The 12,455-nt window shown below is 49.2% G+C and overlaps 1 protein-coding gene across 1 annotated transcript; it reads right to left on the reverse strand.

The window, feature by feature from the left end:
- Positions 1-4,696: 4,696 nt before the first annotated feature.
- On the reverse strand, positions 4,697-5,598 carry LOC125514038. The gene has a single exon (XM_048679284.1). The coding sequence runs from the start codon at positions 5,389-5,391 to the stop codon at positions 4,999-5,001; it is 393 nt and encodes a 130-aa protein (XP_048535241.1). The 5' UTR covers positions 5,392-5,598; the 3' UTR covers positions 4,697-4,998.
- Between the last annotated feature and the right edge of the window lie 6,857 nt (positions 5,599-12,455).

Below are 12,455 nucleotides of genomic sequence, written 5' to 3' on the forward strand. Positions count from 1 at the left end.
AGAAACAGTAAGTAATACTATAGAAAATTATTTTAAATTAAGTCACAAAAATGCAGACAGTATTATTCATAAGAAATCAAGTATAAAAATGACAAAAATTAACACATATAAGGGAATAAAAATGTCCCAAAATTGTGTAAAAGAAAAAACTTAATGTAGGATCATATCATTGTTGTTCTTGTTTGATCTATATGGAAATCAAACAGCACAACATGATCCAGAAAGAAACTAAAATGGAAAATTTTAGAGCACAACAGGATGTTATACAAAAAAATTGAAGTGACCACAAAGAAAATGATTTATATTCTAACAGGTCAGAAAGATACAAACATCTCATGGACTTTCAAAAAAAAAGCCGTAACATCTCAAATCATTTCATCATCACAGTATACATGAGGAATCATTTACAAAAATGTCATAACACTTCGCACACATATCATTCCGATCATTTCTAAAAGAACTATTACACATGAATTAGCTGGGATTTTAAAATTGTTTTCATTCCATGTTTGAATCAACTCCATCCTCGGAAAAGTTATCTTGTTGGTGAAAATGCTTCAAATGCTACATTCTGAAAAACAGAAACTTTTGCGCCCAGGAAAATAATTTTCGTTTTAACAGAAGTGCGATAAAATACCGATTCTTTTTACAGAAGATTAATATACAAATTTCTCGTGTTGTCCTAATTTTTCAGAATTTTTTGAGTTATAGAAGTATTAGAAATGCCCAGATTGCTACAGATTGTTCTGTTTTCGGCAGATTCTGTTTTCTTTGTGTTGTGTGCTTGTTTTGATGATTCTATGGTTTCCTTTGAAGAGTTTTTGCCATAGAAAAGTTGGAATACAGTAGATATAGTGCAAAAATAAAATATGAATGGTTTGCAATAGTACTTATAGTAGTGATTGGCTTTCTTAGATTAAAAAGAGACATCCAATTCCCAGTAATACCAAACGCAACTAAAGTTTGTCTCAAAAGCGGCCCCCGCGTTGCTCCTTAGAGGCGACACGGGGGGGAACCCTAGAACTCCGCCGGCGGCCTCCCCCCGTCTCTCTCCTCCCCCTCGCCGCCGCCAGGAGCTGCTGCCGGGCAAAGCCCGGGCAGCGCCGGTGGCGGCGGGGACTCTCCTCGGCGCGGCCCCTCTCCTCGGCGCGGCCCCTCTCCTTCCTGGTCATGGTGTGGCGCTCTCCGTCGGCTGAGCTTGGCGGCGTGGGACGGCGAAGTTCCGACGGCGGCTTGACGCGGTGGTCGTGGTGGTGGGGCGTTCCCGTCCGATCCTGCTCGTCCCGATCTAGATCTAGCCGGCCCAGATTCGTCCGCTGCTTCCTTCAGGCGCGGTGACGCCGACCCTCCATGGCCGTTGGGCACTATGGTGGTGCGGGCGGCTGCAATGGTGGCTCGGTGTGGTGGTGGCCGTCGATAGTGCACAGCAGGAGGCGTGAAGGAGCGGTGGTCTTGGCTGGGGCAGGCAGTGATTTGGTGAGGCGGACTGGTGCGGTGGCGTATCTGGAGGCGACGTCGTGATCTACCAACCAGATCGGTGGCGGTGTTGTGATGGCTCGGCTAGGATGGAGTTCTTGGCGAGCAGCAAGCGTCGGGCTACCTCTGGGCTGTGTGGCGAGCGGTGGTGCTCTCCTAGTAGTGCCAGCGTGGGAGTTGTCCGTGGCTAGGTGCTGGGTCGTCGCAAGGTTGTCCCTTGGAGCGGGTGATAGCCTTCGTCGGCGGTTCGGGCTCTTGCCGGAGGTGTTGGGTGGTTGTTGTCCCTCAGCTAGGTGGATGGTGTTTGTTGGACCGCGCTTCTCTTTGCTGTGCGGTCTGTCGGCGGTCCTCGGCTTTGCAAATGCGACGGCAAGGTGTTGTGGTGGCGGCAGTGCGAAGCTATTTGGACGGGCTGCCCAATTTCTTCGAGGTGCGGAGATGTGCGACGATTGGATGAAAATCTTGCACGGCTTTTGTCGGGCCGGCGACGATGGCACCCGTGGGTGTCGTTCCCCTTCTTGGAGGCGTCGTCGAGGTGTGTTCGGCATTTCCCTTGCTCATGTGGAGTTGGTTGTTGTCTCCGGGCGAAAGCCTCGATTCGATAGGATCGACATGACGGCGGCGTCCTTGACGTCGCTCCTCTGTTGGGAGCATCATGTTTGGAGACACGGCTTGGTTCCTCATTGCTTTCCTCCGGTGTTTGTCGTGGTCCTTTTTTGATCTTCGGCGGCGCTATGTACGACCGTCATTGGTGTGTCCAAGACGGTGTCTTTCTCGGAGCTGATCAAGTTCTGCCATTCACTTGTCATCTCCTCTTAGGCATACATAGTGGATGGTGCGTTGACAAGTGAAGTTCGGTGAGAGATCGTGGTCTTCGGAGGTGCCCGGCGTTGGTCGAGACGCGGTGTTGTTTTCAGTTAGGACAAACGCGTTTGCTTTATAGTTTTGTTTAGCTGTTGGTGGTTGTATTGGTCTTACCGGAGTGTGTTTGTTCATGCTACGCTCATTGTTCGCAATGGGCGGTAGTATTCTTGTACTTACAATTCTGCTTTCTATAAAGCTAAGATACACCTAGACGTATTCTCGAAAAAAAAAGTTTGTCTCAAAAAAGAAAAATGCAACTCAAGTATAGCAGCATTGTTATGAATACCTTGCGTTGTGAAGAGGAACCACTTGAACATCGTAAAACACATGGTGCATTTCACCAGCAAAATAAAATAAAACACATGGCGCATTTCACTAGCAAAATAAAATAAAACACATGATGCATTTCACCCGCAAAATAAAATAAAACACATGGTGCATTTCTGTCGTTTCCGTTCTGGATCCACCACTTTTGCGGGGAGGAGTGCTCCGTACTTCCGCACCCAACAGCGGCCTATATACATATATAGTACATTATACATGGATGCCGAGCTCCAAAAGGCATTTTCGATTATACATGCATCTTGTTGCTAGATTAGATCAGGAATAACGGATCCGTATAATAAAACGTTGTTGACCTACATGGAGTAAACTGCCAGCCTAGGAACGTAAGTAGGTTCGTTGAAGTAACCCGTGACGAGACCTCGGGGAGATATGTCAACGCGAGTATTAACCCTTACGTGCCCCGCTCCGGCTGCAACTCCCAAATGTTGCACTCCACCATCGATCTTGCTTTTTTTTAGCATACACAAGCGCTTATATACACGCGCATACACTCATCCCTATGAACATATCATCTTGAGATTTACGAAGTTATCGTAAACGCCTCATAATGCGAGCATCAGGATTTGAACCCTGATGGGTTAAGGATACCACTGTCCACTTAACCATCTCAACCACAGATTGATTCGCAGCAGAGGCGATCTTTCCACGCCCTACACGTATGCTTTCAACTGGGCCTGTGTGTGGGCTGTGGCAACGACGTCGAGACTCGAGGCAGGGCAGATCTGCCTGCTGGTCGATGCCGCGTCCCGTTGTCGCCTTGTCAGCCCAAGTCCACGCATCGCCTTGGCCTGCGTGAGGCCGAAGCAATGGTTGAGTAGTTAGCAGGGGTAGGAGGAGTGGGAGCGATCAGCGATGCCACGAATTATTACGTCGGAGCTGATATGTCAATGCCCCGTACAGGGGACGAAAAGCGGGGCATAATTGCTGAATTATTGTTCTTCGCCTGCCGGTGGTTCGTGTTCATCTTCGTGTAGCCTGCCCTACATCTGCCTGCGTGTCTGAATCTTGCTGGTTCTGATGGGCCGAACGGTACTAATGCATCAAATCAAATCAGGTTGGTTTAATCAGCGGCTTGGACATGGAAATGGACTTGACTGCTGTTGATATTTCGTTGCATTTGGGGGGAAATTTGACAGTACGGTGTTTGTCGTGGGGTCAGTGAGCTGAGGATGGGACACGCCCCCCGTGTGCCGGCGACACTCACGGGACTGCGGCTCTGCTCACATGTGTTCGTTTGGATTCTAGACTGGCGGGCAGCAGGTATGTTAATGTTTGTTGCTTTGCAGAGATAAGATGCTGAATGTCAGGTTAATTTCACACAAAAAAGATTAAAGCTGTCACACCCGTCCGAATGGTTTCAGTCACGATTGTTAGCATGCTGCGAAGCGAAAATACTACTCCTCTGCAAAGTAAGTAATGATCTAAACCCTCTTATATTTCTTTATGGAGAAATTACAGTCCAGTTTTGGTTTTAGAGCAAGAAAATATGGATTTACAGTAGGCTGCTTGATAAGTTATGCTCCATTTTGTCATGGGCGCGAAAATTCAGAAAAAGAAACAGGTCTTGATCGCCCTATTTTGTGCGCGAAAAATACATAAACAAGGAGGAGAAAATGGCCCTCCGCAGCGGCGAACAGCAGCCACAGCATGGCAAAAGCCGCCTGCAACTACAGTAGTGGATAGCAGAAACAACAAAGGGGAGCTCGTTTCTTTAATGTGACACACATCTGGCCATGTGCGATGGAATCTCGGCACCGCTTCTGCTTTGCTCAACTCCTAACGACCCGCTAATACTACTTTTTGATTATGTTCTATGCCCAACAGAAAGGCAAAAGAACACAACAGCTCAAAAGGCACCCAAAGTAGCACAGTCCAGCCACGAACCCACAGTTTACAAATAGTTTAACCTGACAGCGGCAGCACTTGTTTTTACTCCTCAACTTTTCCACACATAGCAGATGGTGAAAGTATTTCAGATGAACTTTTGCACACATAGCAGATGGTGAAAGTATTTCAGATGAATGCAGCTCTTGCATTCTAGTCAGGTCACCTCTCGTTCTTCATCTGTTTCACACAATCTCCAAAATTTCACCGGAAAAAATTGCACAAGCTGATGGAGGAGGAGCGGAGGAGGATTAACCAGCACAAGTTTAACCCTCATAGTTAAGGAACAGGAACGAATCAAGAGCACTGTACACATACATCTACTACGAGTAGCATTTAGCAGGAGGTGATCAAAACCCAACCTTATAATTAGTAAAGTGATTAACCATCACCGACGGCGCCATCATCTACTAGACCACTAGCGGTAACTCAGTAGACCTCCTCGGGGATGCTCTGGAGGCCGGGCTCCCACTCCCCGCTCGCCTGCATCCGCCTCGTCTCCTCCGCCGCCCTGCGCATGCTGCGCCGCCGGAGCGACTGCAGCCTCTGCTCGGCGTCCGTGCCGCCGCCCGCCGCGCGCTGGCGGCTGCGGCGATCAGCAGACGCCGCAGCGGCCGCCACCTCGCCGCCGGTGCCGAGGGCGGCCACCATCTTCTTGAGCTCGCGCTTGCTGACCACGATCTTGACGCGCACCGCGCCGCCCACCTCCTCCCGGGACAGGACGCGCCCCCCGTGGTGCAGGTGCTCGAGCGCCTCCGCGGCCGCCTTGGACTGGTGCCGCCCGGCCACCGCGTCCCTGGGGAAGAAGCACCTGGTCGCCATCGATCTCGCCGCGACGCGATGCGATCGTTGGCCGCCGCCGCCGCCGCCCGCAAGCAAACGAGCCCCGGTGCGGTGTCTGTCCGCCGGCGGGCAAGCAGTGGTACCGCTCAGTCCTTGCTCCTCCGACGTTCCTTGCAAGCCACAGCAGAAAGGCTAAAGCAATGGCAAAGTGAATGTGCGGGCTGTCGAGTAATGCGACATGCTAACATGCTTATATACTGGTTGGGCCGCATTAGGGGCCTTGCCTTTTGGTGAGCCGCGCAGCCCCAACTGTCTCCGAACACACCACCCCAGGTCCCTGACCGGTGGGCCAGCGCCCAGGGGGGGCCGGCCCGGCTCCCTCGCCACCTGTGATGAGTGCGTGTCTGTCCCATCCCATACCTTTCTTCTCCCAAAATCAATAGCACTGTCAATAGATTTACAGAATGGTAAACAAATGCTCTATCTTTTTTAAGACTCGAAACAATCATGGGACCGAGACTTATTGCCGTGGCAGTTGAGGAGAGAAATGGATGCCTCACATGGCCGTCCCTCTCGCAGTCATTGGGACGATCCATGGGGGGAGGCCCTTGCAAGTAACGTGTTATCACAACGCGATGGGGACTCCAACTCGACGACCCGTGGAGCCTACGGTCGTGTACGTTCTGGTTACGATGGCGCAGTTTGACACGGACGCCCCTGGCCACAACAATGACCCCCCCATGTTCCCTCTTGCTATCTGGATAGGTTCGATCGTGATTGTGTGGTGGTAGTACGTGCATCCTCACATGTACTGTGTGTGTACTGTGTAGTGTAGAGATGTATGTATGATCACATAGCGCGGAGCCTGGAGGTGCTGGCGAATTAGCGGTGCATGGTTTTGAAATGCAGGAGGCTTGATTCTGCAATGCTCGATCGCAGTCTCTGGGGTGTAGCCATTGGTGTCCCTTTCAGGTGGTTCGGAACTGAATCCTCTCGTGTGGTGACCTGGCTGTGCTGACGGAAACGGTCGAGCCGACGGTCGCGAAAGACGTTGCTACTTGCTATACATATGATTTTCTCGAACTCGATCTGAATATAACATCTTCCACGCATTTCAAGCTAACTACTACTCATAACCGTCAGTTGGTTAACAACGGGCATCGGATCGGCCTCTCTTGGGAAAAAAAGGCCTACGCCTCAATGGGTACGTGGCCGCAATTGAACCTGGCAGCTGTCAGCTCCTGTTTGTTAATCAATGTGATTGTTTGGTTTGACATTGGTTGTTAGCTTGATTAATCCTATTCCTACGTGCCATGATGAGGAGCAATCATCACCGACGTACATCTATACTAGTACTACATCGACGCGGATCGATGGACGGTGAGCCAACCTCCATGATTGAACTGCAAACCGCAACAGTAACGCGGAACCCGCCCGCGACGATCATGATTAAGGCGCGCAGGTCTGAAAACCAGCGGGAGCGGACGCACGCATGACGCGACCCATCTACAGCTTGGCTAGACTAGATCCGTTGTCCGTAGCATGCCAAGTGTGTGTGGTGTACAAACGACGAGATTGCATCACCAAACTAGGATATACCCTACGGCCGGGGTCGTTGAAGGACGAGCTAGCCGGTGACGTGCATTCATGATTGATCCTCCGAGACAAGATGTTAATTTACAGATGAAGCCTCTCAGTGTGTGAAATGAATTCAACTGCTAATTGGTTTCCTCTGCTCATGATTAATAACTTAACAGACTTGTCAATGCGCAGTCTTTGGCAGTTTGGCTTTCTTCAGGAGGGCTTGAAAACTAGCTAGCTTTGGGGCTTTGTACAGTGCATTGCAGGCCATGTTTTGAGGAGGAAGTAATATGGGGCGGATGCAGCTAGGCCCGTCGTAGCGGCCGTTTCTCTGTGTGCAAACCAAACCACTGCATAAACAAACACGCAGACAGATAAACAATCCCGTGGAGCTGACGAGGATAATAGCTTTCTTCACATGCACAAAAGCTAGATCGCTGTATTTCGCGTGCTGTGGGGCCGCGACGTCGATCGCCCTGGCCCCACACGCCAGCCGCATTTCTTCTCAGGTGTGGGCAGCCTAAATACCTGATGCCCACATCATGGCCCGATTGGTTCGATCTTATCGTGACAACTCGCTCAGCTGGCTGCTTGGTATCTATGCTCGAGTATGTGATACACCATGAGCACAGTGGCAAAGCGTGGTTAAGTCGGGCAGCTAGCTAGCTCTGCGGCTGTTCTTGTTTGCTTGCGTCTGAAACCCGGAATACATGCAGCCAAGTAGCGTGAGGTGTCCACGCTACGGACAAAATGCATGTGATTGCGCTGCTTTTCAGGTCAAAATTATGCGTCCAAGCGTTTTCATGTTGTGGGCTATCTCAGTCTCGCCGGAGTTTGCGTTGAGAGCACTGTGTTCCGGGATGGATCTAGCGCGAAATGCGAATCGGACGCTTGTGTGCTAAGCTTAAATATGAATCACCTAGGCTAGCTAAGTAGCTTAGCAAAGGTGCTGTGTTCCTTTGGAATGAAGGATGCAATATTTTACCACGTAGCACTGCTAGTTGGGTTGACCAAATTAGCGCCCATTTATTCAGCATGTAACCTTGCAGTAAAGAATGGGATAGATCGGCAATATATTAGTAGAACGGTTTTTGAGATCACAACATTTTTTAAAGTAATGCGATCAACATTGGCATACACGGCGGACACGTACGCATGGCTAAGTACGAAGCTCGTCGGTACCTGTACCACGAACTCTTGTTTATTGGAGGTAACATGTACTTCATGTCAAAAGAAAGAGGTAACATGTACTTGATCGGTTGGGCGCAGTGCACATAATTAAAGATGGGGAAAAACTCAAGAGGAAAAAAAGAGAGGTTTTGGTAGTGACGTACTCGTGATGCTAGCATGACGTCCCGGAGCCGCTGATTTTTTTTAAACGGAAAAATTGGTCACGATCAACGAATTATTTGGACGAGCGAGAAGGACGCGTGACATCCAGTACACAGCTTGGGCTACCCAAACAATGTCCGGCCGGGGCCACCGGATCAGCGACCCCCGTCCACCGCTCGCGCACGGGCCGATGGACCGTTCCTTCCACGCGTGCGAGCCGACGGATCGCGCCTCGACGGTCCGGATCAGGCCGACGCCGCTGCACGTCGAGGCTGGAGCCCTCTCCTCGGGAACGGATCAGGCCCACACGTCGACGGGCCGACGCCCCAGATGCGCCCACGCGTTGCCTCGGCCCGCCCGTATGCGAGAGACGTGTTAGCTGCCGCCGGCCGTTGCGTGTCGCGCTCTGTGACTGTGCGTGTCGCGTTGCCTCCTGTGACTGTGCGTTGTCCCCCGGAGACACGCTCGGTCGTTTTCAGGTAGGTCACATGCCGGGCTTAGCTGTGCGTCCGTCCATCAGAGCCTGTGGTGTGCACTGGCTGCGCCGCGATGCTGCCAGCTATCGGCACCGGCGGCAGCGGCTGCCGCGCGTTTTCTCTTCCGTACTTGCGGGCGCGTCATCGTCGAGCCGCTGCGCTGCGGGCTCGTCGTCGGCTTGCGCCGCTGCTTCCGCCGGGAAAGGGTGCCACCGGTCGCCGGTCGGCACGTGGGGTTTGCTTCGCGGGCGGGCGGGCGTCCGCGGAGCCGGGCTGGGTTTCCGGTTGTCTTGTGCGTCGGGACGGTGCTCGATACAGTGGTGTGTAGTGTTCTGAACTTCTGATGCGCAAGTGATGGAAGAAACGAACGCCGTGGCGGTGGTTTGATGGTGATAGCTGGCTGCCGTGGACTAGCTTAGCGGTGGTCGCAAAGGTGACTAGATTGCTCGTTAAATTCCGGTACGGCTGATTGGGTCTTAATTCCGGGTTTGAAAGTGTTGGCCTACGTACGTTCGTTTTCTTAATATCGTGAATCAAATGGACTGAACGAGGAATGGACCAGAGTAGACGGCCAGCTTCTTGTATTGTATCTGCGGCGGCTGTTTTTTTCAGGGAATCTGCGGCTGCCGGCAAGGAGTAGAATGCGGAGTCGCCATGGGTGTCCTTCAACTCATGTCACAGTGTGACGTGGCGAGAATGAATAGAAACAATAATAAAGTGGTAGACGAGTATTAGGCTAGTCATAGTGGGAGTAATTTAGATAGTAACATAATGCACTTTATTTTTTTTGCCTATGTGGCATGTAGTTAATGAGAGAAGAGGTGTTTAGGCTGGTCGTAATATGATACTAGTGTATGATACTACTTCCGTAATGCATAGTATCATAATTTAGTATTTTAGGTTGTTTTATTAATTGACATGCATGACACAAAGTAGTACAACATTCAATATGATACGGTATCATGATATGATACCACATCCTTTCTTTCCTTATTTAAGTGTGTGTCATATCATCCAAAAAGTCTAGTTGGCATGCATGACACCGCTTAAGATACTCCCATTATGACCGGCCTTAGAGTAATATAATATGTTACTGTAACATAGCGTTTTCCGAGAAAGGATGAGTCTACAAGCTAATAAATGAAGTCATCTACTCCCTTCGTTCTTAAATATAAGTCTTTTTTTAGAGATTTCACTATGGATTAGATACGGATCAAAATGAGTGAATCTACACTCTAAAATATGTCCATATACATCCGTATGTAGTTTATAGTGGAATCTCTAAAAAGACTTACATTTAGGAACGGAGGGAGTATGACATTACAACTATGTTACTTTGCATTATAGGGGTAGTAATTTAGACTAGTTTCATATACATGACACTAGTCTAAGTTACTCCTCACTATGACCAGCCTTAGGGCATCTCCAACCCGAACCTCAAACCCCGTATCCGTCCCGACACGGTTTTCCAGACCCCGCAAGCTATCCAACACCGACCATCGGTTCGTACAGCGGTATGGATCATAACTTAGTGTCCAATGTCAGGTGTTCTTTTTTTTGCTTGTTTTTGACTTTGCAGAATATCAGTACTAAACAAGGTTCAAATGCCACAAACTTTTTAGAGATTTTTTCTGTCAATAAGAGACCCTGGAAGCTTCGATAGGCCACGAGAAGACGAAGGAGTGGCCCACTAAGCACTAGGACGCGCCCTGGTGGTTAGTGGGGCCCACGGGCCTCCGTTTGACCTACCTCCGCATCTATAAATACTCTAAAATCTGGGAATCTACCAGGGAGTCCACGAAATACTTTTTCCACCGCCGCAACTTCCAGAACCATAAGATCCCATCTAGAGGCCTTTTCCAGCACTCTGCCAAAGGGGGAAACGATCACAGAGAGGTTCTTCATCATCCTTGCTGCCCCTCCGATGATGCGTGAGTAGTTTACCACGAACATATGGGTCCATAGTTACTAGCTAGATGACTTCTTCTTTATTTTTGATCTTCAATACAATGTTCTCCTCGGTATTCTTGGAGATGTATTTGATGCGATGACTTTTTGCGGTGTGTTTGTTGGGATCCGATGAACTGATGATCAGATCTATCCATGAATATTATTTGAGTTTTCTCTAAACTCTTTTATGCATGATTGTTATAGCCTCGTATTTCTTCTTTGATTTATTGGTTTGGTTTGTCCAACTACATTGATTTATCTTGCTAGGGGTGCATTGTTATGGGTTCGATCTTGCGGTGCTCAATCTCAGTGACAGAAAAAGACATGACACGCATGTATCATTGCTATTAAGGGTAATAAGATGGGATTTTATTTCATCCGTGAGTTTTTCTTGTCTACATCATGTCATCTTGCTTAAGGCCTTACTCCGTTATTTCATGAACTTAATACACTAGGTGGATAGCGGTCGACGTATGGAATAATAGTAGTAGATGCAGAATTGTTATGATCTACTTGTCTCAGACGTGATACCTATATACATGATCATTGCCTTGGATATTGTCATAATTATTTGCTTTTCTGTCAATTTCCCAACAGTAATTTGTCTACCCACCGTATGCTATTTTATGAGAGAAGTCTCTAGTGAAAAAATGTCCCCCGGGTCTATTTTCTATCATATATTAAAACCAAAAATATCTTGCCGCAATTTTATTTTTATCTATCTATCAAAAACTATACTGTTTAACCTGCTCGTAACCATTGAGGGATTGACACCCCCTCTACGCGTGGGTTTGCTAGTATTTGGTGTTTGTGCGTAGATGTTGTTTATATAGTGTTGCTTGGTTCATATACTGGATTGATAACCTTGGTTACATAACCGAGGAAAATACTTATCTCTACTGTACTGCATCATCCTCTCTTCTTCGAGAAAATTCCAACACAGCTCACAAGTAGCACCCCCAACAGATCTGCTACAACCGCCAGCTCTTCCACGCTTGCCGCCAAGGCCGCCGCACCCTCATTAGCGCGCACCGCCGCCATTGCCGCGGGCTCCGGTGCGCGTATGAGCCGCGTCTCCCCTGCGCCTTCCGCGATGGAGAGGGTGGTTCGAGTTTCTGAGGACATGTGTGATGCGAAGGATTTTGTGGAGGCGAGGCGAGGACAGAGGAGAGAAGAAGGCTAGATTTGGGGGCTGCGAGAGGAAAGAGATGATATTTATGGTGTCCCTAACCCTTGCTGACAGTTGCTACAGTTGTTTCGTGTGCGATTATGTGTGTACAAAAAACTTTGAAAATGCAAATGAGTTGTTTAAGGTGGCTAGGAGCATCGCACATGATGCGTGATGCGAGTACTCGTGTGTGATGATTTGTAAGTTACACATACCTGTCCTTATGTTAACACGTGTGTGATAGCACGTGACACAACATACGGTTGTGTGCTGGGAATTGTGTGCACCACTTAGTCTTCCTGTGCTCCAGAGAAGAATTCCCGCGTAGCCGCAGGGGTAAATTGTAAAACCCTCAATCCCCTAGCCAGCTGCTAGCCATAAATAAGCACAACAATGGCCGGCAACGTTGACTAACTACTGATCCCCTTGCTAGCTAGTTACCCGCACATACTGGCATACCCAACGACTAACGACGGGATGCAGTTGGGCGATCACCGAGTCGAGGCTGAAGGCACGATGGTCGGCTTGGCGGTCGACGGCAATGCCGCCTCCTCTCCCAACAACGACCGGAGGAAGCAGTATACGCGGTACGAGTA

Source organism: Triticum urartu, chromosome 6 (assembly GCF_003073215.2).
Source record: "Triticum urartu cultivar G1812 chromosome 6, Tu2.1, whole genome shotgun sequence".
NCBI classification, from domain to species: domain Eukaryota; kingdom Viridiplantae; phylum Streptophyta; class Magnoliopsida; order Poales; family Poaceae; genus Triticum; species Triticum urartu.

Bases quoted from the DNA above. Each gene is read 5' to 3' on its own strand.
- LOC125514038 (XM_048679284.1), bottom strand. From the start codon at position 5,391: ATGGCGACCAGGTGCTTCTTCCCCAGGGACGCGGTGGCCGGGCGGCAC.